The 26994-nt window shown below is 36.3% G+C and overlaps 3 protein-coding genes and 1 long non-coding RNA gene across 6 annotated transcripts; all 4 read right to left on the reverse strand.

The window, feature by feature from the left end:
• Window positions 1–1118: 1118 nt before the first annotated feature.
• On the reverse strand, window positions 1119–14430 carry LOC131330595 (uncharacterized). Its single transcript, XM_058364227.1, has 4 exons — window positions 13862–14430; window positions 12768–13266; window positions 9203–9382; window positions 1119–1587 (listed from the first exon to the last, which is right to left on the reverse strand). The coding sequence occupies exons 1-4, from the start codon at window positions 13885–13887 to the stop codon at window positions 1531–1533; spliced, it is 762 nt and encodes a 253-aa protein (XP_058220210.1). The 5' UTR covers window positions 13888–14430; the 3' UTR covers window positions 1119–1530.
• On the reverse strand, window positions 3014–7195 carry LOC131330596 (uncharacterized). 3 transcript variants are annotated; one of them, XR_009201151.1, is made up of 4 exons: window positions 7047–7195; window positions 5465–5639; window positions 4159–4361; window positions 3014–3320 (listed from the first exon to the last, which is right to left on the reverse strand). XR_009201151.1 is itself a non-coding variant. In XM_058364228.1 (4 exons), the coding sequence occupies exons 2-4, from the start codon at window positions 5479–5481 to the stop codon at window positions 3111–3113; spliced, it is 372 nt and encodes a 123-aa protein (XP_058220211.1). In that variant the 5' UTR covers window positions 5482–5639; window positions 7047–7195; the 3' UTR covers window positions 3014–3110. The 3 variants fall into 3 exon arrangements, 2 of the variants coding, with proteins under 2 accessions (XP_058220211.1, XP_058220212.1); XM_058364228.1 differs by having other exon boundaries at window positions 4159–4303; XM_058364229.1 differs by lacking the exon at window positions 7047–7195 and adding an exon at window positions 6706–7021 and having other exon boundaries at window positions 4159–4303.
• A 2379-nt stretch (window positions 14431–16809) lies between the features above and the next one.
• LOC131330597 (wax ester synthase/diacylglycerol acyltransferase 7-like) lies at window positions 16810–25743 on the reverse strand. The gene is made up of 5 exons (XM_058364230.1): window positions 25479–25743; window positions 24300–24860; window positions 23624–24013; window positions 22836–22973; window positions 16810–17290 (listed from the first exon to the last, which is right to left on the reverse strand). The coding sequence occupies exons 1-5, from the start codon at window positions 25662–25664 to the stop codon at window positions 17120–17122; spliced, it is 1446 nt and encodes a 481-aa protein (XP_058220213.1). The 5' UTR covers window positions 25665–25743; the 3' UTR covers window positions 16810–17119.
• On the reverse strand, window positions 17714–18957 carry LOC131330598 (uncharacterized). The gene is made up of 2 exons (XR_009201152.1): window positions 18624–18957; window positions 17714–18229 (listed from the first exon to the last, which is right to left on the reverse strand). It is a non-coding gene; the product is annotated as an uncharacterized LOC131330598 (long non-coding RNA).
• Window positions 25744–26994: the final 1251 nt, after the last annotated feature.

Genomic DNA, 26994 nt, shown 5'->3' on the forward strand with positions numbered 1-26994 from the left:
TTAAATAAAATGAGTGATTCCGATCATTTTTGCGGGACCCAAAAAGGGCGCAAACGAGATCTGTACCTGGCTATTGTACAATTGTTGCTGTACTCCTATCTTTACACCTATGTGACACTGCGCATGATTGCGCTTTAATTAGTTTCAAAGAGCACTATGCACACAGACTCGCCATTTTTTCTTTTTTTTTTGCAAAATGGCACTTATTGTTTGATTGCCAAATAATGGCAACAGCAAATTTGGCTTTAGGAGTGTGGATGCTCTACACCAGTGTTTGCCATTTCATCCTTGCCGTTCTCATTTTTGGCCAATGAATAGTGTCAACTTGTCAAAAATAAGAATAAAAATTGCAAGTGTACTCCATCCATGTATGCCATTTTGCCGGCCATTATCATTTTTCTCCGTCTCTCAATAAAAAATGGCAACTTCGCCATACATTTTCTCAAAATTGGCAACTAAAATGAAATTTTCCATATTTGAGAAACTTTCAAGTTTGTGAGTGTGGGATGGTAGTTGCCATTTCTTTTGCCTTTTTTGAGAAATCGCAACAAATTTTCTCAAGAAAACAACCGCTGTGGTTGCTCTTAGGCAACTCCCCAATTCTACATTGCTTATTGTGTTTGACAAATTCTAAATTAGAAAAACATTGACAACTCTATTGGGGTGGAGTCCTAATATACTCCATGTAAAACAAGAGCAAGATACTCCTTCTGTCCTTAAATAAGTGTTTCCTACGAAAGAACGTGCAATTTTCAAACAAAAAATTAAAGTACTTCCGTGCATAATTTTTTCAATTAATTTCTTGGCACTGAATTAAAGATCTAATTGGGTAGATAGACTAGAAGAGAGAATCAAATCGTTATGTTGTGGTGTGCTGTGGTGTGGTGTGGAGGTTAAAAACCAAATTTCATGTGGTCTCAACCCCCTTACCTTCTCCTCGACCACCATTGATTTCTCATAGTAACTCACCTCACTCGTTTCCTTCTATTGACGACAAGGATAGGATTGAAATTTTACAGGAAATACTAAATAGACGCGCTTAAGCATTTCCGGACAAATATAAAACCAACCTGTATTAATTTGTAAGGATAAAAACTATACATAAGGTCCTTTTTTCTATTTTTGATAATAAAACTTCTATTTCTACTCGAGTCCTGAAACAACGTATGTTTCTTTTATTCTATTTAAAAAAAAAAAAAGTGATTGCTTTTTAATTGAAGACACAACAAAGTAAAAAGAGCACCTGTAAGAATTGCCAAGAAGTTCTAATAAAGCTCCTCTGCTGTCAAGGGGCACTGATTTTGTGAAAGAAAAGAGATTATGACATTAGTACACAGCCGCTGCGCAAACTTCATTATCTGAGAACGAATGTTTTGTTGTACGAGAACAGGATCCGCAAGGTCAATCTTTAAGGTTAGGGTCATTTCTTGCAAAGCTGTTTCAAACCTAAGTAGAAATTCCACTAAATGGAATGCACTCTTAGGCATCTTAGTACCCCCAACATCAATCCTTGCAACCTTCAATTGACGCTCAATTGACTTGATATTTTAACTCTGAGATCGGCCAATACCGATCGTCATCCCAACTCTGAAAAATAAAACAAAATGTTATAGTACCAATACAATGGCGACAAGTTTTCTATGTCCAATTGGAGTATGAGGCACATTGAGTATCTCATACAAAACATTAGACACATTACATTAAACACATTGGCTCCAAAAAATACAGGTCACATTACACAAGTTTAACAATCTACATTGATAAAGGAAATTGAATTCTACACTTTCTTTTTTGACATTTACACTCTTTTTTTTGGATTTTAGTGTTGAAAGTGTATGTAATTTTTTTCCTAGACGACAAAAAAAAGTGTGTAAATGTCAAAAAGAGAATGTAGAATTCAATTTCCTTCTCTTTTATGTCTTTTGCCTATATCTTTTAGTGTGGACCTTGAAAAATATGTAATACGGATCTTATTTGACAGATCTCGATTAGTTCTATAATACAAAGTTTTCAAAATTATGAAAAACATTATAGATTGAAAGATATAAGCAATTAAAAAATAATACGCAATTCAAAAATGGATAATGAAAATGGGACGGAGGGAGTACAAGACATGAGAAAACAACATTAATGCTAGTGACCTGGGCCCCGTGTATTGTTATTAAGAAATTAAATATAATGAAGTTTAATTTAAGAATGTTAGCTTAAGGATGAAAAGGAAAAACATAAACCTATGATTTTGTTGCCTCACATTTAGCTGAACATTTGAATTAGAAGTTCGATCAACGTAATTTTAGTAATTGTATCAAAGAGATAGCGGTCTCATAAAAATAAAAATAAAACGATTTTTGACTATTGTGCATACTACAAGAAATCAGGCTTTTTGCGAGGAGCATAATTCCTCGCAAAATCCGAATTGTTCCTCGCCAAAAGTCTTTTGCAAGGAAATTTCATTCGTCGTTAGTTCCTCGCAAAAATATAGTCTCCGATTCTCTTTTGCGAGGAATTTTTTTTCCCTCGCAAAAAAGATACATTTTGCGAGAAATTGACTTTGTCGCAATTGAGTACACCATTTAGCGAGAAAATTAATTAGACGCTAATATTAAATAAATTAGTCGCCAAAAGTGGGCCATTCATTGCAAAAACTATCTCATTGGCGACAAAGAGTTTCCTCGCTAAAACAATAAATCTTTTAGCAAGGAATAGATTCCTCGCAAAAGACTATTCCTTTTGCCAAAATAGGTCTTGCTTTTTGCAAGGAATATTTTCATCGCAAAAGGTGATTTCTTTTTGCGAGGAAGAAATACCTCGCCAAAGACGATTTCCCTTGACAAACCGGTGAATCCTTTTTGCTAGGAAACTAGCCCCTCGCAAAAAAGGAATTTCTTATAGCAATGAATTTTAATTTTTTGGCAAAAATAGTTCTTTTTGTGACAACTAAATCATCACACAAAAATACTAGTTGCTATGTGCTTTCTTTTGCTTCTTGTCATGATTTCAAAGACAATTCATCAAACTCAAAGGCAATAGAATAACATTAACTTAAACCAGTTAACATAAGTCAAAACACGGTATCTTAACCTTAATCTTCTTCAATACCCAACATAACTTCAAGTATCCAAGGCAAGAACCACAATCCATGGACTATATATAATGTGTACTGTCATATACCAAAAACTAAAGACATCATTCTTCCATCTAGTAGTACCAAAACATAAGACAAAAGGCAGCTTTGTCCCTCCAAAACATTGTTCCATCTCATATCTCTTACTACATTGTATCTTCATCCACCAAATGATCACCATCGATTGTTGAGAAATCTACATGTAACACAATAAAAAGCTTTACAAATTATAGTCATGAGTAATAATTGATTACAATATGTCATCGCTACTAAACATGAATATCCCTAGTAGCTTAATGCATAGATTGTGACTTAACCACAAGAAATAAAGCAGCAATAGAGTCCTTAAACAGATAACACTAACTATAATGAGTTGCTCTAAAAGTACTAGTCTCTTAGCAATAGTCCAAGAACATAAGCTTAACAACTTAGTTTCAGATCCAGCATATTTAAGGCTGAAATTAGTTAATGAGCTAGGAAATACAAGCAAACTGAGTTTCAGATATTAGCTTGCACGGGTACAATTGCTTTAAACTGACCGTGGTTGACTAAACCACTTCATAGTGATCAATCAGGGAGTGAATCAGTGACACAAGTAGAGATATGGAAAGTAACATTGTACCACCACTCTATGGAAAGTAACATTGTACCACCACTCTATGGAAAGTAACGTTGTACCACCACTCAGCAAGTGAAAACCATTTAACCAATACATAGGTGTATCCCCAGCTATATACGTTTGATTCCCTTTAACACCTAATTGCTTTGTGCAAAAACGTTGTAAAGACTGATTGAGCGACCTCAATTGCTCAACAAGGATGAACTAAAGCCATAAAAGAATCACATTCTTTTTTTGTACTCAATAAAGATTGAAATCTGTTATAAATAATAAGAGACATAAGTTGCTTCAGGAAGATCAAATTTTTCCTACATATCTCGCAAATTCAACCAGCCAATATCTACACTATGTCTAAGAAAAAGAAATATTGGAGTAGTAAAGATAGACAAGTACATATAACCAATAAAGAACTCACCACTGGATCACTGGAATGGTATAAATAAATCTCCAAGTTCTCTTTTTGTGCTGAAAACCAGCTGGTAATATCCTTAACAAAGTCGGATACATCTTTTCCAGACTCAAATCGTAGCGAAAAGACAGCGCAACTTCCAGAAATAAGCCTGAGCAATAGGTGATGAAGGAGATAAATGATAAATCTCAAAGCTCCACTTTGTTCCCCTGGGAAATTGCTAAAACTCAAACCAAATGCACATAGCAACTCTTGCACAAACTTGAACAAAATATATTAAATTCACTAGCCCCGCAGAACAATTTCCACATACATAGCTGAGGGGAAAAAGATTATTTGTTTGTTCAGTTGTTTTCTTAGAAACTCATCATAAGAAACAAGATAGCAAATCAATGTCCAGAAGCATTGCTACTGTATGCACTACAAGAAATTATACTTTCGGTGACCAAGAATTTAGTCACTAATTCATAGATTTGCATACATACATCAATGATATCTAAATCTTTACAAATTCATACGTAAGCCTCTCTAGCTATATACTCACATGCTCAAGGCTGAGTGCCTGAACTAAAAGAAGGGGAAGGAAGTTATAGCTTCCAAATCCTGTAGTTATAGCTTCCAAACTGCTCTATTAAACAAACTTACTTGATTAAATCGCGTACGAGGTAGTAGAGTGTGCTTACTGAATGTTGAGACAGATTCATTTATGCACATATCATAAAGGAATTAAATTTAACACTTTGTAAAACCACAGGGGCAGATTTATGCATCGCTGTATAACTTAAAATTAAAATCCCATCGCATAATTGGAAAACAAGGAAGTATCTGTTACTAGATTGGTACCCACCAAAATGGCAAAAATGATCTAACTGATAAGACCCCTATAAACACAAGCATCCCAAGTGAGACCCCTATAAATCCAACATCCCCTTCTCCAAATCCAAATTCTTTCATTGTAAGCACGAATAGACATTAGCATAGCCAAATTTAGATTCATCCCATTGAAGTAGTCGAATCAGAAAAATGCAGCAAAGAAGAACACGGAGAGCACAGTAACAGAGTCATCAAAATCAGTTGGACATTATGTAGAAATGTAACCTTCATGCAATCTAAGGAGAAATAGCAGCACACTATAGCAGCAGTAGTAGCAGCATGTAAAATTTCTGTGCAGCTGTATACAGCAAAGGGCAAAAAAATATTAGTAGCTAAGCTTTGAAAATCATTAGTTGACATATGGCAGCACCTCCGTAATGATCAGAGACAAACTCATCCAACGTAGCAGCAAAAGGAATCAGTTAGGAATGGAAAGCACATTGATCGCAATTGCATATAGCATCCACAATAGCATATTAGGATCACACAGCCACAAAGCCCAAATATCCACAATATGCACTGATTTTCAAGTACAAAATTGCACAGGTAATCAAAGTGTCAAACTATCATACCAACAGTTTTCTCAGACTATAGTTGGATGTCAACTTCAGATCCTGAGGAAAAGAAGAAAAAGCTGAAATTAAGGAATGGATAGTGTCAAAGTGGATGCAAAATTGCACATCCTTGTAACGAAAGGATACATATTCCAAGGATTATCAGAATATCATTTCAGAAAATGCTCTATTAAACAAACTGACTTGATTAAATCGCGTACGTCGGAATGGAGTGTGCTTATTGAATGAACAAATGAGAGTCGTGAATCAACCCCATGTAACACCACATTTGGTTCTGAACATTTATTTCAAGTTATGGAGCACATAATCTCAGTGATAAATCGAGTCAGATCACTTCCAGGAAACAAAAACAAAATACATCTAGAATTTCCATCATTGGATTCTCGGAATATCTTTCACTTCCAATGCTGTGTTTTTTTTAGTTTCTTAAAGGTTTGCACTTTGCATCATACTTTTGTGCAGTAGAGGTGGAGCTAATACCACGTAACATAAGTGCATTGCTAATCGATGCAGCTAAACCATACTGCCATGCTATGGCATTTCAACCCGTACCTAACCAAGCAAGTAATTAAAGAAAAAACCAAGCAGGCTTTGAATACATACAATATGGTTGTTCTTTAAACACGTGGAGAACTGAGTTAGTTAAAAATATCTGAGGTGATTTTAGATGATGGGTAAACGAGTTTAGATGTCATTGACCATTAGTGACATCCCCATAAGAATCAAAAACATAGTTCAAGGTCTTCTCGTCTGCTGATGGAATATCAACAGTTAACGTGCTGAGAGTTTTTTGGTTCAAGCTGATGGAATATCATCGACTCACTAACACTACCTATAACAAAAAGCTGGTGGTTCAAGCTTGCCTTCTTAAAATATCCCCAACTTTAATTTAAAATATCCCCCACTTCCACTCCCCTCCTTCACTGGCATCTACGCAGAGCAATAAAGGATCTATAAAAACTCAATCGACATCTTATAACCTACAAAATGCTTTGCATTTATAAGTCCCATAATTTTATTTTTTTGGTAATTATAATCCATCAAGGAAAATAAAGAAAGAAGCAGCAGTAATTTAGCCCACGCAAGAGAAATTGTCAATACTAACCATATTATCCTCTTATTCGAACAACCAATTTGGGGTTTTGCTTTAGATCTTTTACCTGTTTAGTTTACTGACACACACCGGCTTCGAGGACTTGTGTAAACCACAAATGAATCAACATTCAGTACTTTTGGATTTTCGCTAAAAACTCCATACTTCATGCTGTCAAACAACTCTAGCAACGGCGGCAACAGAAGAGCTTCAGGTTAAGAGAGATCGAACCCAAAACTTGAGATAAACCATACTCTGTGCATGTGTCTGCTCCAAATCGCGTTACGACCAAATACACATACAGAGAGAGAGAGAGAGAGAGAGAGAGAGAGAGAGAGGGAGATCGTGTGTACCTGCGACGACCGTGAGAGATCAAAAACTAGTGAAGCTGCTGGTGAGAGATCGACGACGATTAGAAAGAAATCAGGATTTGGGGCTTTTTGTCTTAAGGGGTTTTCGTTTGGGGCGGAGGAATATTTGGGAGGGTAGTTCAAAAGAAAGTGAAAAAGGGGTTTTCGTTTGGGGCGGAGGATTATTTGGGAGGGTAGTTCAAAAGAAAGTGAAAAAAGGAGGAGGGAAATATGGACGAGATTTTGGGTATACCATAGACGACGTCGTTTTAGGAGGGATGAAATTTCTCATGTGTTTCTGGAACGATTGAAGTGCATAATCACCACATTTTCTCGTAGTGATTTGGATCTCTACTTGATTATCCAAACCATTCATCTTGCAGAACTCGTCAAATTGAATCTCCACGCAAAAGTTCAAATTGATCGGACATCCACACTACCTCATCGAAATACTTTTATACACTAAAAAAATTAGATGAGTCTAAACCATTTTTTTGGCATGAATAAACTATTCCAATGAGGTGGTTACATGTGTCCGTTAAACTTCACTTTCGGTAGGAATGATCAGTAGTACAAGGTACAAATGATAGACGGTTTTGATCGCGAATAAATTGCTCGAGTGGTGTTGAGGTGGTGTATTATGAGACTTTAATACCTCTGGATGCAATGAATGTCTTCCGATCAAGTAGTTGTTGATATCCGATGATCTTCTATTTGGGTGACACTTATTGAATTGGTAGAATATGAAATTCTAACGATTTAGATCGCCCATTATAATAATAGACTCAACAATGACCTTTAGAATCTATATGTTTAACTTACTTGATAGTAAACTAGTCGTGTGTTGTAGGTGAATGTACAGTAGCCACGTCACTACAACACAATCATGACGATCAATACCATTGATTTCCTTGACCTTGTCGATTAAATCATTCACGTGAATTTTTGGCTCAATCGGTTTAGAAAATCCCCTTCATCGATATGCAAAATTGTTAATAAAATGAAGAATTTAAGTATGATCAAGTGTCTAATGATACACGATCAACTTCATTTTTGGTACAAAGTGATTTAGTCCATATTACATAAAAAATAAACGATTTTGATCGCAAAAGAAGGCCTCATGCGGTGCACTATAAGACTTTAATTTCTTTGAACGCATTAATTTCTTTTTGCAGTAACGCCGATTCCTCGCAGACTGTGCTTTTAATTGTTGCATGGACTAACATGGCCAAAAAAAGGAAGTTTAGACTTATAGCGACAAATATATTATTTTCTCGCAAAAAATTGGTTTTTTGCGAGGAACACAATTTCCCGCAAAAAGTAACCATAGTCTTTAGCGATGAATCCTTTATTTTCTCGCAAATAACCAATGTTTTTGCGAGAAAACTAATTCCTCGCAAAAGGTTTTCAACTTTAGCGTCCCAATAAGTTTGCCACAAAAAATCACTATAGGCTTTTGGCGACAAAATATGTATTTCCTCGCAAATTCATTTTTCTCGCCTACATAAAAAATTCTCGCCACGTTTTTTGCGACAACAATTAGCGAGGATTTTTGAAACTTCTTCGCAAATACTCTTTAGCGACAACTAAATAGCGAGGAAAATATGTCTTCCACGCAAAAAAACACCATTAGCGAGGAAACAATAATTTCCTCGCCAAAACTCTTCCTTTAGCGAGGAAATAGACATCCTTGCTAAAAATTTCCTCACAGAATATATATATATATATATATATATATATCACTAATCACATAACTGAGAACAGTACTTTGAAGGTGTTTTGAACAAAAAAACATTGTATCAAATACACACTTAATACTATTTTTATACTGCAAGTGGATTGGTAGCCAAATGTTTGGCACAATATACTCCAATGCATAAGAATGGGGTTCAAGCCTCACTACCTACAACTTAAACCACTGACTTTAAAATAAATAAATAAAAAAACATTCTACGAGGGGAAAATGCACTGCTTACTGCTGAGCTATACCATTGGATATGTGAAACATTTGAAACATTCACAAACATTTTGAAAGAAGGGCCCTATTTTTTGTCCTAAAATTAGTGATTCTAGGCGACTGTCTAGAGGGTCTGTGTTTAGGGCTGGCCCTGCTAGAGACACACTCACAAACACTTGTAAGCCACACACACGAATATTACCTTATTGCCGAGCTTGGAACAATCTACCCTTATGTTGATGCTGTGGAGTATTGGAGACCTTCTAAGCAAGCATATTATCCCTGTGGCTCCATATTTGGTCAAGTGAGTATGGATCTCCAATGTAGTGAGGTTGTTGAAACAAAAAGGAAGTCCATCTTCTGAATCCATGCTTGACAAAATCTGGAAGCAAGAACAAAAGGTAAGGGATTAATCTATAATTCCTAAGACAGTGATGGGAGAAACACAATGGACAAAAAAGAAATTCCATAACATGGACTGTGACTAATCAACCATTGTTCAATCCACTTTCTTGCACCTCAATAGTAAGGTTATTAAATAGGATTACACATTACAGTATAAAATAAACTTGAGCTTTTAGAAAATTAAACTTCTTTTGATTTTGCTCTTAAGCAAACTTCTTTAATTTTAGCATCTAGAAAAGCACTCCCTCCGTCCGGATTTAATAGTCTCATTCAATCCTAACCGGATAAAAAGAGTTATATCTTTAAATTGGTAATAAATTTTATATCCAATATGGATCTTGTTTTGATAAATCTCAATTAGTTCTATAAGACAATGTTTTCGAAATTACATAAAATATTATATATTATAAGATATACTCCCTCCGTCCCTTTTTAAGTGTCCTGCTTCGTAACTCCAACTTATTAAAAAGACATAATCATTATACCTTTCACATCAACTTTTTCCTCCACTTTCCTTACTTACCCATCATCATTACACTTTTACTCACTAACTTTTCAAAATAAAATCTACTTTTAGGGACAAAATAGACAATACACCAACTTTTACCCCTCTAACTTTACAAAATGGACACTTATTAAGGGACAGCCCAAAATGGTATACTGGACACAAAAAAAGGGACGGAGGGAGTAATCGATTGAAAAATAGCACGAACTCCCAAAAAGGACTATTAAATCCGGATGGAGGGAGTAAAAGAATATAAAATAAACTTGAAAAAGCTCTGAAAAAATGAAAATAAGCCTAAAAAAGTAAGCTTATTTTGTCTTTCATGGTTCTAATTAAGTTTTTGACATAACTTTTTATGATAACCCGCGTCAAAACTACTTGATAGTGCAAAAGAACAAATGTGAATTCATCTCAAGTCACTGAAGGAGCCTACAAATACACCGAATTTGATAGCATTCTTATAGAAATGCCATTGTAGAGGACTAACAAGAGGAAATAATAGCATTCCTGCTATTGAGAGACACGGAGAAAAGCGGAAGGAAAACCATAGCGTTTTCATTAACTCAACCATGGTGTTTCACCAATTTTTTGGTGCCAATCTCTTTTCCTTTTTTCTGATTTCCTCTGTTGCTAAGTGATGTTTTACTTACTGAAAACAGGAAAAATAAAATTAATAAAAATGGCGTTGCAATGTGCTGAAAGTGCTAAATACGGAGCTAGAATATAGATTAAGTAAAGTAATTGATGTTTAATGTTGGTACAGAGTAGAAAAAATGAATTTAGTGCAGGTCTTTGATGTTTAATGCTAGAAGATGCTTTTATTTGTGGAAATATGTAGTTAGTAAAATGTTCAGTTGCCATCTACTTGCACTAACCTTGTTTATTTTTGTTGCATCCATTTGTTAGTAAAGAATGTGAACACCACTGACAATACCAAGTGCAAGTTGCTAGATTGAATGGGAATGGGAAAAGTAGTTGGTGAGGGCGTTGGTCTTCAAGTTATCCAAAATAACTTGTTCATCATATTCCAATTGGACCTAATGCAATGAAAGTTTGGGTGGATGTAGCAAAGAAATTTTAAGTGTATCTGTGGAGGACTACTAGTGACATTGACCTATATCAAGGAAGCTATGGGAACTACCGTCAAATGGCTTGCTAACTGCGACCTACTAACCATGTTATTATGGACTCTTTGCTAGGGTAACGTACTATTATTCCCTCACTCATATCGAGAAGGCAATATATTTTCCTAATTCCTAGAATTAAAACTTGAGAGTTTGATTTGGAATGATGGTCAACTGTTGGTTAGAATTCAAACTTGTGAATCTACAGTCCATATTGATTTTGTTGAATACCAAAGTATGGCCCCACTGTGATTATGGGTGCAAAGAATCTACGGTCCATATTGATTCTGTATATGTTGTTTGTATGCAATTTAATGATCTACCAAAATGAATTATTGGATCTTATCTCTATTCTGAAGCTTATTTATGAGAAGCTGTAGTTTATCGGTGTTTTAATAGAGAGTTGTGTTGCTTTGATTTTTTGCTTCTTGGCTGTGATTATTGGATTTGTTTTTTGGTTGCTGGTATAAAAAATGATTTGTCTGTTTGCATTGTGAGCCTCGTATAATTAGTTTTGCAATGCGAGAGAGAGAGAGAGAGTGTGTGTGTGTGTTGGCCATTTTTTGTATTATTGCCTTGAATAGGACAGTGCTTGTGTTCTTATTTGGACTATTATATAAGGTTATGCACTAAGTCTCTTTCTTATATTGTTTGTAGGTCGATTGGTTGAAAGAGAAGACCAATACTTTATCACTTTTTGCTCAAGATGGAGATATTAGTGCTAGTGTTGGTATGGAGATATTAGTGCTAGTGTTGGTTGGAATCTGCTAACTCCTTTTTGTACAAGTCATGTAGGCAACTTAGTTTTGAGAGATTTGAAAGTGCATATGATCTGTTTGCAAATGTGTTAGCAAGTGGAGGATGGCTAGCTACTAATTTCCTTCTATTTTGTACTAAAATACTGATGTTGGGGGAATACAAGTCTCCTAGTAGTTTTCTAAGGAGCAATGTGCGAATGCAATAGCATTTCTTTTGTAGCAATTGGGCGATTGGCTATTGGATTTGATAGATTGCTCTAGATCTTGCTATTCAAAATGAGAAGTTTAGCAGACTTAGAGTTGTATGTATGAAAGAGTTCTAATGGCCAGAAATGCAATGGAAGCATTTGTTTTAATAGCACTCAGATGATGCTATTACAGGGAACTTAAAGATAGCATTTATATTGTGCTACAATAGATTACTTAGACATAGCGGCGAATGAACGCTATTAATCTACCTAATAGACACAAAGGTGTGGGAATCACTCAAACACAAGTTGAAAGAAGGGCTGAGATTCATGTGATTCAAGGGCTGATGTATGCTCACTAACTCTCTTAAGAAAATACACACACTCTTACAAATATATTACAAAAATGCCATCAAAGAGTGGATAGTGCCTTAGGCACGAGCAAACACTAGTGTTTAATAAACCACAACGTTCAATAAAAGCTACTAAATCTTTTAAACCATAGTGGTCATTAAACGCTATAATATAATTTTAACCACAACGTGCAATGAACGGTATAAAATCTTTTGAACCACAGCAGGCACTAAATGCTATTAATAGTCAAGACTTTTAACAATGTGGGCTAACATTGCGTCTTTATGAATGCTTTTTATAACACATGATAGCGTTTTTTGTCCGCTATGAAAAGTGAGTTTTCTTGTAGTGCATGCCACCACCAAGGCACCGACAGTTTATATTAATGGTTGAAATAATGACTTGGGCTATAGGAATTCAGTGAGAAACAGACCTTAAAAACTTGGCTTCTGACAGATAGAGATCGAGCAAAACACAATGCAGATATAAAAGCCGCTGCACTTTGCAATGTCGCTGGATTTGGTGGTTTAGAGGGAAAATAAACGGATCCTGTATTGAGGTCTTCAAAGCTCTGTGTCCCACATTTCACATTAAAGTTGTCTTCCCAGTAGAGCCTCCGCAGATTTGGGGCAAGAATCTTGGCCCGACCTTTCGGCCGCAAGCACCTCGTCACTTGTAGCTCCAGTAACCCAGTGCCAGAAATATCCAAACCTTTCAGCCGCAATCCATCAAGTTCCAAAATTTCCAGGCCTGGGAAGTTGATATTGAGATCGTACGTTCCTCTACAATCTTTCAAGCACAGTTTCCTGAGGAGAGGTAAATTACTAGGTGAAAACAAATCCGACCAACCCCAGACACTACATACCCTAGTCAGAGACAAGGTGTGGACTGCCGGAAACAAAACCGGACTGGGAAGTCCAAAACCCCTGTACCTGGATCATAGTTTTAAATATCGGCCGATACGGTTCGTATCGGCCGGTTCGTACCGGTATTTGAGACTTCTGGTTTGGATATAGGCCAGTATAACGGGGAGACTGAAATTCACAGGTGAACCGGCCGATTTTCGATACGTATCGGTATGTAACCAATTTGTGGACCGGTTCGGCCGATTCGGCCGGTTCGTATCGGTTCGGCAAAAAAAACATAATGTGGCTAGTGATTATGTAATGTAAAACCTCTATAGTGTGTTTATTTTAATGTCTTCATCTTATTTTTGCTATTTATGTCAATTATATCAAAACTCATAATGTTGCATTTTTCTCATATTTGTAAAATCTTATTGACTTGCGGATTTTGATAAATTATCGGATATTTCACATGAAAAGAATGGGCTATTACATGTCTTAAATTAATTAAAATGTGATAATTTAAGCCAATGTTGGGGGTAAAAGTATATTTTTCAAGTTTTATACATGTTGCTGATGATTTTTGAAAATTCACGACCGCGACACCCGATTCCCGCTACGTTTCACCGATACGTCCCGATACCGATATACCGCGACCGATACCGGGTTTTTAAACTATGACCTGGATGTATTCAATTTGACTCCCATGTCAATTTGAGAACCCCAAGCGTGTTGCAATAAAACAAGCTCGGAGGGAGTTCAAAGCGACAGTCTGTATCAACATCGAGTTCGATCTGTTCGATCCTTTGATTCATTACTCGATCGACGCAATCCTGCAAGCAAGCGGCACTCACACAACCGGAGAGGCGAAAGGTGGTAATGTTGGAGTCGGGTGGACGGCGAGATAACACCTCGGGCAAGAAATTTCCAGCCCCGGAATGGGGAGAGAGAAGGGAGAAGTCGAGATGAGGGTGGGAACGCCACAGGCGCAGGCGGTTCCAGCGTTTGGAGAGAAGGCTGGTTTGGACGATGGATTTGAAGGGGAGGGGAGAGATGATGTGGTGGAGCAATTCGACCGGTAGATCACTGATTCAGTCTCTGCTGATTCTCTCCTTCTTCATCTTGTTGATCTCTGCCCCAACCGTTGAGCCCTTGTGCTCCTCGGAGGCTGTTTCTCTTTTTAGAGTTTCAAATTTTGAATAAAGTATTCTGAGAGCATCGGCTATTCAAATGGAGGAGTAATCGTTTCTCTGTATTGAAGACGTTTCCTTGTCATAAAAACAGTACGAGAATAAATTTTACACGGACCCTCTGTGTACACGGGAGGGTCCGTCCAACCAATTAAAAGTAAACAACTCAGCTTTTCTCAGCTTTGCAAGGATAGTCGGCAATTTTTTTTTCTATTTAGAATGCTATGGAGCAGAAACTCGATTATGAGAGCTTTAGAGACAAAATTTAACTATGACACTTTAGAATAATATGATCAGAATGACAAGATCTTTGTATCTGTTTAAACGGATTGAAAATTGGAGCACTTAACTTTTTAACCATATTTTTTAATATAGAAATAGTCGACAAAAATTAAGTACTCCAATTTTTAATCCATTTGAATCAGTGCGAAAATCTTATTATTCTGATCATATTATTCTAAAGGAACATAATTAAGTTTTATCTCTAAGGTTCTCATAATTAAGTATATGCTCTTTTGTTTGGAACTTTATAAAGCAGAAACCTAATTATGAGAGTCCTAGAGACAAAAATTAATTATGACTTTTTAAAATAATATTATGAAAATAATAAGATCTTCGCATTGGTTCAAAAAGATTGAAAATTGGAGCACTTAACTTTTTAACTATATTTTTAATATATAAAAAATTTAAAAAAATTAAGCGCTCCAGTTTTCAATCCTTTTGAACCAATGCGAAGATCTTATTATTTTCATTATAGTATTTTAAAAAGTCATAATTAATTCTTGTCTCTAGGACTCTCATAATCAGGTTTCTGCTTTATAAAGTTTCAAACAAAAGAGCATATACTTAATTATGAGAACCTTAGAGATAAAACTTAATTATGTTCCTTTAGAATAATATGATCAGAATAATAAGATTTTCGCACTGATTCAAACGGATTAAAAATTGGAGTACTTAATTTTTGTCGACTATTTCTATATTAAAAAATATGGTTAAAAAGTTAAGTGCTCCAATTTTCAATCCGTTTGAACCGGTACAAAGATCTTGTCATTCTGATTATATTATTTTAAAGTGTCATAGTTAAATTTTGTCTCTAAAGCTCTTATAATCGAGTTTCTGCTCTATAGCATCCTAAATGGAAAAAAAAATTGCCGGCTGTCCTTGCAAAGCTGAGAAAAGCTGAGTTGTTTACTTTTAATTGGTTGGGCGGACCCTCCCGTGTACACGGAGGGTCCGTGTAAAATTTATTCTCAAAGATAGAGTATATGTTGTAGTTGTACCACAAAGGGAAAAAACGAGTATTTGAGAGTTTTCCTATTTCTAGAGGTGGCAAACGGACGGGTCTGAACGGGTTGAAACGGGTCGTGGGTCAAATATGGGCCGATCGAATATGAGTCAAAAGGAAAATGAGTTGAAACGGGTCGGGTCGAATATGGGTTAAGCCAAATCCAAACCCGCCCAACCCGACTCGTTTTCCTCTTCTTTTTTTTTTTTCTCTTCCCTTTCCCCTCTTTTCGCCCCCGATTTGTCTCAATAGGGGGATTCAGAAAAGTAAAATTTTATGATTAAAACTCATTTTTTAAAAATAAAAATGAAGCAATTAGAGGCTAAAAAAACTTTTAAAAAATCAGGTTTTTACTTTTTGTTCCATTTCCAAATAGTAATGTAACTTCGGCGAGGAGTCAGAGGCCGCATCAAAGAATTGTCTGAAAGGCGATGATTGCACCGATTATACAGTTTCGGTCTTCGTTACGTTCGCCGAAGCCATCACTTAGGTTTGGATTAAAAAGTCAAGTGACTTTTTTTTTGTCTCTATTCAAATTTTTTTTGTATTTGTTTGTTTTGCGACAAATTTTTATCCCTATTAGTTCGTCTTGACGAGAGAATCGAAAATTAATTTTTTACTGGAGTATTTTCTTTCCCAATTTTAAAGGGAAAACGAGACACAGTGATTGAAAATATTTTATACAAGTAGTTGGAAATGTAAAAAGAAAAACGTGACACAGTAATATAGAAAGGAAATTCTTTACTGGAGTATTTTAAATATACCGATCCTCAGCTCATTTTCCTTCTTTTCCCCTCTTCTTCAAACTTTTTTAAAATTCTGTGTTCCACAGTTGTTTACTACCGGTCACAGTGATAGAGAAAGGAAAGAGTATGGAGACAAAAAAAGAAAGCGTAGCGAGACATTTGGGTCTTTTTAAGTCTAGCCTATATTGAACCCATTTTTAACCCAGCTAAACTCATATAAATATGGGTTCAACCCATATAAACCCATTATATAATATAGACGGGTTGGGTTGGGTTGGATTATAAGTGGGCGGATTGGGCGGGTTAGAAAAATATGAATTGAGATTGCCACCTCTACCTATTTCACAACTCTTAAGTAAAGAGTGTCACACATGCATTGATCACCAATTTGTTTGCATCTATTTTCAGATTTTGAGTATTAATTTTATTGCACTCATTTTATTGGTTTTATCACCTAAAGTAACAGATTATTCCAACAATAATGACTAGACATCCAACACCAGACAACACACCTTCAAATCAGGATAACAAGGATACAAACCAAACCACAAAAAACACAGGACAGATTATTCCAACATCAAAGACTAGACACCTAACACCAGACAACACACCTCCAAATCAGAAAAACAAGGATACAAACCAAACCAAAAAAACACAAGACCAAAACACAATCCCATCTTTTTTTTATTCCAGGTTTATTCCCACAAAGTTTGATTGTATCAAACATCCTGTGAATTTGGTGGTAGAGTATTTTGGACGGCCGCCTCAAATATCATGTCAAAGGCCTTCTGAATGCATGAATTGAATTTTTGTGGATCCATGAAGCCCTTTTCCATCCGGATGGTGATTCTCAACTCGCCTATATAGCTCATAATTGTTATTGCTAGATTCTGCAAAACCATCATTCATCAACACACACCATGAGAGTTATACTGCTATATGGGATGTTATTTAGGAAAATGAAATTTTCATATACTGGTCTACCTTATATGTGCAAATGGTACTATTAACTATTGCCAATAAAAAAAAAATGGCACCATAAGAGGTCATGCAAAAAGGAAGGGATAGAAGTTGACTAAGTTGGGTCATGTCGAGTCTACTCATATTTTAACTAGTGCTTTTGTTAATAAAAAATACTGTATCAACATGCTAAGTTTATACTAGTATACATGTTGTATTCTACTAGTTAAAAAATAAAAAGTTAACTTGCATGATTGTAAATAGTAAGTTGGTCAGTCTTATATGTCCATAGTGTAACAATCGTAATATGTACCCAAAAAATGAAAGTGTAACAACCGTAATTTTGATATTGCAATTATAAATTACATGTAAAATTTCTTTATTTTTTATTAGCATTTTTAATATAAGTTGAGTTTGTATAGAAATTTGTGTACGATCAGTAGGTGTATGCTTGTATATACAAAGATATGTATCCTATTACCCTAAAATAGCAAAATACTCCCTACTTTTCAACCTATCGTGAATCGATGTGGCCCATCCAAATTAAGCCCCACACCTTAGCACCCCTCCTCCCTCCACAAGTACCAAACCCTTCTCATTCCCTCCTATTGTGCATCAAATAGCAATGTTTTGAAAATCGGATCTGTGAGTGAACCAGAAAATGTACCATGTGAATGGGTCACCGGTTCCACCAGAGTAGAACCGTGATGTCATAATTATATAAACTAATTAATTTTATAAATTAATTATAACCGGTTGTATATAGAGAATAAAATTTGAAATAGAAATTTATCCCAATGTTTCGTGAAGTTAAAGTGGAGGAATTGAAGTTATATATTGTTCACATCGGTGGGAAAACCAACTTAAGACTTTAGCCTTACATCTTTTGTGGTCCACGCTATAGACTTTGCTATCCATAACAACTGTCTAACATGTGGTCTGCCCTTGAGTTTCAAAATTTTCCCCGACCGGTTTGGGTCAGGCAAATTGTGACCGGTTCTCCGGTTTAATCGGTCGATTTTATCGATTTTCCTAGAATATATGCCGGTTTTAAAAATATAACGGTTATGTGGTTCGTCCAGACCAGACTTTGGTCCGATTGATGGTCCAATTGGTCGTACCGGCCGGTTCGGTCTTGTTTTTTCAAACATTGCCACAGAGAGAGAGAGGAGGAGAGGGAAAGGGAGAGGGAAGTCGGCCCAAGCACCCGGTGGGAATTGAAGTTATATATTGTTCACATCGGTGGGAAAACCAACTTAAGACTTTAGCCTTACATCTTTTGTGGTCCACGCTGTAGACTTTGCTGTCCATAACAACTGTCTAACATGTGGTCTGCTCTTGAGTTTCAAAATTTTCGCAGACCGGTTTGGGTCAGGCAAACTGTGACCGGTTCTCCGGTTTAACCGGTCGATTTTATCGATTTTCCTAGAATATGCCGGTTTTAAAAATATAACGGCTATGTGGTTCGTCCAGACCGGACTTTGGTCCGATTGATGGTCCAATCGGTCCTACCGGCCCGTCCGGTCTTGTTTTTTCAAACATTGCCACAGAGAGAGAGAGAGGAGGAGAGGGAGAGGGAGAGGGAAGTCGGCCCAAGCACCCGATGGGAATTGAAGTTATATATTGTTCACATCGGTGGGAAAACCAACTTAAGACTTTAGCCTTACATCTTTTGTGGTCCACGCTGTAGACTTTGCTGTCTATAACAACTGTCTAACATGTGGTCTGCCCTTGAGTTTCAAAATTTTCGCAGACCGGTTTGGGTCAGGCAAACTATGACCGGTTCTCCGGTTTAACCGGTCGATTTTTGATACGCACCTAAGATTGCTTGATCGTGGTGCTTAAGTCCGTTAGTTAGAAGTGCTTTTAGCTATTATTTGTCGTTTTTAGTCAATATTGCTCGTAAGGTAGTTTGTTCAGTGTTTCAGGCAAAACGCCCTTAAAAGGCATATTTTGAGTGCAAAGTCAACCCCCAAGTTAATTCAAGAATCATCGCCCGGTGGAACTTGTGCCAAAGTGACCAAAGAACGAAGGCGAGGAGCATCGGGCAAGCCAACGGTCGTCGGGTGTCAAGATTGGGAGGCTGGCTTGAAGAACCAGAGATAAGCATTCCGTATCGATACGGATTTATGGTGTATCGATACGCGTTTGTTACCTTTCCAAGCAGAGCTCCCCGTATCGATACGGCCATAATCTGTATCGATACGGGATTGTTACGGGAGATTGGCTTTTTCAGCTTAATGATGTGGTATCGATACTTTGCTTAATCTGTATCGATACGGAGAGCCTTCGGCCAGATATTTTGCTACTTTTTGGACTTTCCATTTAGGAATACTTGCCTTTTATAGTATGTTTTTAGATATTTGAGGAGAGAGAAACCCATTGTGTATAAATAGGGGTCTCCTCTCTCCCCTTTGTATCTAGTTAATTATTAGCTTTAATTTTTCTTCCATTAATGTTCTTTCAAGCTTTTCTAGTGTAATCTCTAAGAACTCAAGTAAGTAATTCTCGTTTGTTAATTTCTCATTTATTAAAGTTGTTCCTACGGACTAGATCTTTTATAATATCAAGTTTGTTTTCGTTTTTATCGGTTAAAAGTCATGTCTCGTTTTTATGCCCTCTTTTATGCTTTAGCTATGTGTGAGTAGTCGATAGGCCAAGTCTCGGGGTAATCTTTCCCGAGCACTTAGGTGGTTATTTGGTTCTCAAACCTTCGGGCTTAAAATCTTGGTTTTCGGAATTTCATTAATCTAGTCTTTTTGGTCTAAGCGAGGCGTGTTAACTCCTTGGTATGAAGTTTAGTCAAGCGGTCTTGGCAAGCGACATATTGAGGGCTCGTGGCCCCCTACGTGTTAGATACATTAGCAAAAATAAGTTGATTTAATTCCGGTTAATCACATCTTCCGATAAATGTAGTCTTTTACAACTAAATCTTTCGGGCATGAGCACGCGGTCGTGACTCTCGCCTGAGTTAAATTGAGAACCGGTAACATCCTTTGTCAAGGGTTAGACGATCCCTAGACTTGCCTCCTTTTAGTTTATTAAGCTCGTATCTAATTTGTTACTTTAGCCTTTCCACTGTTTCAAAGCAAAACCAAGTTGGTCGTCTTAAACGCCACAATCCATCTTACAAAATCTACATTCCGATTAAGCTATATTCGAATTCTCTGTGGGTACGATCCCGGACTTCCGGATATTATGCTACCGACGATCTAGCCCTACGCTTGGGGTTTTCAACCTTATATTTGAAGGCGAGGTTTGAAGGCGAAGCAATTTTCCTAGAATATGTCGGTTTTAAAAATATAACGGTTATGTGGTTCGTCCAGACCGGACTTTGGTCCGATTGATGGTCCAATCGGTCCTACCGGCCGGTCCGGTCTTGTTTTTTCAAACATTGCCACTGAGAGAGAGAGGAGGAGAGGGAGAGGGAGAGGGAGAGGGAAGTCGGCCCAAGCACCTGGCAAAGCCTCCATTGCTGCCGCCCTGCGCCGTTTTCTCCGCAGATCTGCTCCTTTGACAATTAATCTTTAGGAGAGAGATGTATTTGATCTATCCAAAACCCTTTTCATGTTTGTTATACTATCTTACTGAATTAACATTGCATATATTAAACGAAAAAATCATAACTTTCTGGACAAAAAATCAATTCTGACTAATCGTATCCGTCCGGACAAACCAAACTTGCGCCCTCCACTTTAACACTAGCGGCCACCACTACGCCCATGAAGTATTTGGCTCGATTTGGGCATCTCTGAAATTCCCATCTAGACAACTTGGTTCTCAAAAAATTTCACCCGAACGGAAATCAATCCGGGATTATGAGAAAAGACTCCACTTTTAAGGGGTTTCCTAACCCAATTAGGTTTTTTTTTTTTGGTAACCCAACTTGTCTTTAGATATACATAGTTGTTATGTGAACTTTTTATTGTTGTGAGAGCAAATATTGGGGTTTTGGTTTAGGAGATTTTTGTCTTTGTTTTTGGTTTTGGTGAGATTTTGGTTATAAGGTTTTTGCAAATTTTCTCCTTTATAGCTATTTGAGCATCTGTTTGCCCTTGTTTAGTGGAATCCATTGATTGACTACTCATGGAGTAGGTTTACATTCCAAATAAAGCCGAACCACATAAATTTGTGTCTCCCTCTCTCATTTCGTTTGATTTCTCTCACAATCTCTCACGTTTGGTTTGATTTGCAGAACAGCCCATTGATTAATTCAATATTCATAATCATCGTTTGTTTATTTGGCTTCCGCATAACATCCCATTGATATTCCTCCAAACAGAACTCCTGCGGGTTATTTGGTTTCCTACAACTTATTCTTATATTTATGGTTTAGCCCCTATATTGTAATTTTACATCGTTTAACTTAAGTCCTTGAAATTATTTTATTACAATTATAGCCATGTAACATGCTTAATTATAGTGTAATCCTTAAAATATATCTTATTACAGTTAGACCCCTAAAGTATTCTTATTGACAATTAAGCTAAAGTATCTTTATCGCCACTTTACCCCCGGAGTATGTTTTATAATGCTTTAAATCCTTTAAAAATTTTAATTACAATTTAGAACCCAAAGTAGGATTAATTACAGTTTTTCCATGCATGTTAAAGTACAGATTTAGACTTCGACTATGAGTTGTTTAGAATTACCCCCAAAAAAACCTAGACGCATATAGTATGCTTATTGGCTTACTCGCATAATTTAGTGTAGCATGAATTAAAGTACTTCATTGCTAGTTCATCATCATTCGTGTGACGTAAAGGAATAAAAGGAAATGATATGGATCATGTTGAAAATTGTGGGCGACCTGTAGGGTCCTACGATTGTAGGTGACTTACGCAGCCCAGGATAGTTATGATGTGGAATCCTAAGTGGACATGGTTTTGATTAATTTTGGTGAATATGTTTTAGGATAAGGTTGGATATGTAGTATAAGTGCATTCCATGGGCTTGTTTAGGCCTCTTGTGATGGTCGCAGATAAATTCAACCGAGTAGATAATTTAGAAGTAATCATACATCCCCTATTTGCACAAGGGGGAGTACTTGAATAATAACAGGGCTATAACTTGGTGGTTAAGGGTATGAATGACTCTCGAGGTAGAGACTTAGAATGACACATAGGTTAACAACTAGTTAAAGAAATTGAATATTGTTGTACATTTTAAATCACATATATATGTACATTTTTGGTTGTGTGAACCGCACACACCGAAATAGAGTTATTTCCCTAAATTTTGGATGATTCACTAAACTTCATAAACTCTATTGGTGGCCTATTTTACTCTATTGAGCCTACCCCGCAAATCAACTCAATCATCTCATAAAGCGTTTAGTCAAACTTGAGCATGAGACCAAGTACGATGACAAATTCAATAGACATATATACACATACAAAAACCATTGATATATAAATACTTAGATTTGTAGAAAAAACAAAATAAAGTTATATTAATCAGCTAATTATAGTGTACCTTTGGACTGCCGATAAATGTAAAATATAATCCTTTAATGGGGTGTTTGCCAAAAGCCATTTTCTCAACTGGCCCAATCAAATTCGACATTGCTATGCTCGAGTTCTTCATCGTGTTGTAAAAGTACTGAGCTGCAACCTGCAATATCAGTTTCATGACTTTTATAATTTTCGTTTATGATCGAGAAAACAAGCATCGTTTCTTTTTTTCGGGAACCAAACTCTATAAACCATCATGGTTTTAGAAAATTTTGTAAAGAGAGTAAGACTTATACCAAGCCTCTGTGTAAATGCTCTTGTGCAGGCAACCAACAAATATCAAACACATCACCCAAAAAATAAAGAAGGAAAAATTAGGTATAAGAATGGTAAAATAGTTTTCATTTAGAGTAAGGACATTAGTAACATAATTTTCAGTGGAGGTCCTTCAACTTTTTTAGTTTTTTAGCCATAAGGCCAAAACATGTTTAGACACTTTCATAGGGTTTATGGTGCACTTTCCTATTATAAAGTTTTAGTAATTTAGGCACTTTCATAGGGTACTGTAGGGTTTTAGGCACTTTTATATATAGGGTACCCTAAAGTTTTAGGCATTTTCATATATTGGGTATCCCAAGGTTTTAGGCACTTTCATCGGGTACCCTAGGATTTTAGGCACTTTCATAGAGCACATTTGTCCTTATGTTTGATTGCAAAAGGTGCTTGTCCTTGAGCTCAAAAAATATAAATAGGAGGAATTTTTGACTAAGTCTCCCTAAAATAAAATCAAGTCAAAGTGTACATGCGTACCTCAGGGCCTCTAAACTTCCTCAAAATTTCCAGTATCCAACCAGTGAGATAAACAACAGCAGAGTTTCTTTTCCTCTTGATGATCGAATGTGCTTTCTTCACAAATCTAAGTGGGTTTAAATTAGCATGATCATTAGTAGCACCACCAGTTAACTTAGGTATGGAGACGTGCAAGAAGGTGAAGCGGTTTCCCCATGGCATCTCGGACTTGGGTTTCACCATCTCTTCAATTGTCGTGTACCCACGAAGGGCTCTGGTGTTTAGCACCACCAGTGCAGTGGCATTTGTGTTCCCCTGCTGCTGATTATCGTGATCATCCTTGGTTGATGATTGTTGCATGTACAATCGAGTTCCCAAGAAGATTATCCCCGTAATTACGTCGTTTATCGTCTGTAATTGAATAATCGTTTAGCAAGGTTGAAAAGACTCGGGTATTTTAGCTAACACAAAAGGTTGATTTTTTTTTTTATAGGCAAACTACAGATTACTTCCCTATGTCATTTTCCCCTCAAATTATAAGAATTTAAGAAACGTTTCATATGAAGTTGTTAATATGAGGTTGTAAATATGTGTATCTCCTTGTCATAAGATAGAAGACACTCCAATGGCAAAAAAAAAAACAGAGAGAGGGAGGGAGGGAGGGAGAGACAAATTTGGCAAGTAATTAAATTCTTACAGCTCCAAGCTTGACTTTGATTTGTTTGACGCGATCAAGAGAAAACGTTAAGGTAGTTATTATGTTGGGCCGGAACTCCACTCCATCTTCACCGGACCGGATCGGTGTTCGCCCATCTTTGACAAAGGTCGAACCAAAATCCAATACAGTATTCGTAACGCCAGCGAAAACATGACCCAAACCCCTAAAAATCCCATTATTTTTTTCATCTCTTCTCGAGCTAGATTCACGAGAAGGAAATGTTAAGGGGAGAGAAGGATTGTCAGCTCTTTGTAAGCAAGAAAGAAGAGCTCCCATTAGAGAGTAACCGTCGCCGAGGGCATGGTGAAGCTTAAAAATTATGTGTCCGGCTGCATTGCTAGTAGGGTATTTGATTATGTGAACTTCCCATAACGGTTTGTTTTGCGGGAATCGATCTAAGGATATTTTTGAAAAGTAGTCATTAAAGTATTCGTCGTAAAATTCTGGCGACATTCCGGCAGGGAAAGAAGGGATGTTGATATGGTCTTCTAGCTTCACTTCCACCCTTTTCCATTTTTGGGCTCCCTTCCTGTCTCCAACCTGTTTTTTCAAGAGTTTTAACTAATAAGTGAGGAATTTAATTACAACATAAGGTGCATGCGTTGAAATTTTAATTAAAAAAGCACTATGTATATCCATCTTACTAATTTATTTTGTGATCTTACCTTATTACAATTGTGGTAGTAATATATACACAACACTAGTCGTGGAAGAAATGGCCAATAGGATTGATAATGCCTAAAAATGAAAGTACATGGGTGTAATAAGTGGCTAAAAATGGAGCTCAGGAGTGTCTCTACAAATTGGGCAAAGTACAAGGGGTTTAAGTACTAATTCCCCTTAAAAAATTTATCAAGTCATAAGTTTAGCAGATAATAATGTAGTAACGCTTGAAATTGTTCTTAAGTGTGTATTTTGTGTGTGTGTGTGTGTGTGTGTGAGAGAGAGAGAGAGAGAGAAAGGGAGGGTTGGGACCAGAGGGGTTCTAGTAGTGGCGACCACAACGACAAGAATTTTAAAAAATGCAATTATTATATGTAAAATAAAAATTATGCCCAAATTATATAGTCTTATCACCACTAGATTTTTTTAGTATACATTTTGCCACTATTAAGATAAAATCCTGGTTCCGTCCAGGGAGAGAGAGAATGTATATACCATGACGGAGGAAAAGCGTGGATTGATGGGGAGGATGAGATTCTTGAGCAAGGTCAATGATTGTGAGTCATCAAATGGAATTTCCAATTCCCAAACACCCAGAATACAGAATGATAACACCGAGCTGTTGAAGTATTGTCCGTTGGGGCTCACTGGCATATCACTCTCATCGGAGTAGTACTCCATTGTCTCTCTATTCTTCTTTCACCTGGCTGGCCTCTCTTCTTTTTCCGAGTTATAATAATTGGTGCATGATTATTGTTCCAAATGTTCAGCTATATATAGAATAGTTCCAGCCACATGCATGCCTAATTAATACTCCTATCATTTTATTGACCTCAGAGGCAGCTCTATTAAGACCCTTCCACGGTCAACTGAACACCCGAATAATTTTTTATTTATTTAGAATACATGTAAAAATTATGGGCTAACATTTCTTTGAACACCCAACGTAAATATCAATAAACACTCCATTCTAAAAGTCTTGAACACCTAACTCAAAAAGAATTGAACATCTAACCCAAAACTAATTGAACACTCAATCATAACCCAGTTATAGTCCATCAATCCAGGTAATTTATATTTGAACACCTAACATATTACCTCAAATAAAGCTCTTAATCATAATTTAAAAAATTATAAAAAGAAAGTGATCGAAATGAATAATCCTTTGGTGTAAGTATTATGCTCTGTTTTCTCTCTCCATCTTTATTGTCGATGGTCCAAATGGGTTAATTTTGCATTCATGACAATAATTACTTTATTTTTTTTTTCTAGTTAGCTTATAAGATTACGGACAGAGCTTTAAAAAATTTCAACTACATGGCAAATCAAGTTAAATTGAATAATATTCATTCGAAATTAAGACTACGATATAAAATCTCATTATGTCATCCTAAAAAACAACATATTTTTGAGAAGGTCAACCCCAATGTACTCGCTACAATTTCCTTCAAAAGGATTTTAGTAGTTTAATTTGTTAGTTAAAAGTTGGCACAAAATATGAAAACTTCTCTAGAACAACTGTAAAATTTTACCACATCCATTCTCGACCTCTTTATTCTCGAAACACTATCTACTACGAAATACAACAATTTTCAAAAAAATAAATTTTTTGTTAAAAACAATAGTATATGTTTTTAAAGTTGTCATTTTGCCTCGCAGTTAATTTTTTTAGAATAGAGGTTATGTTTTTTAATTGTACTATTTACACAACTATATGAGATTTTGTGTGTGTGTGTGTGTGTGTGTGTGTGTGTGTGTGTGTGTATATATATATATATATATATATATATATATTATTGGTTAATATATCAGCTAGTAGAGTTAATGTAATTTTTGAGTACCTTATCACAAATTTTTGGAGCTGCTACTGCCTTTTACCATCCGCACTCCCCCTTTTTTGTTTTTATTGATGTGAATTGATTACATTATCTCTTAATGTGTTAAAAAGTGAATCCAGACATTTTGAATTTTAAACTTTTTATTGATGTGAATTGATTACATTATCTCTTGA

The sequence above is a fragment of the Rhododendron vialii genome, chromosome 6a (assembly GCF_030253575.1).
Source record: "Rhododendron vialii isolate Sample 1 chromosome 6a, ASM3025357v1".
Lineage (NCBI taxonomy): Eukaryota > Viridiplantae > Streptophyta > Magnoliopsida > Ericales > Ericaceae > Rhododendron > Rhododendron vialii.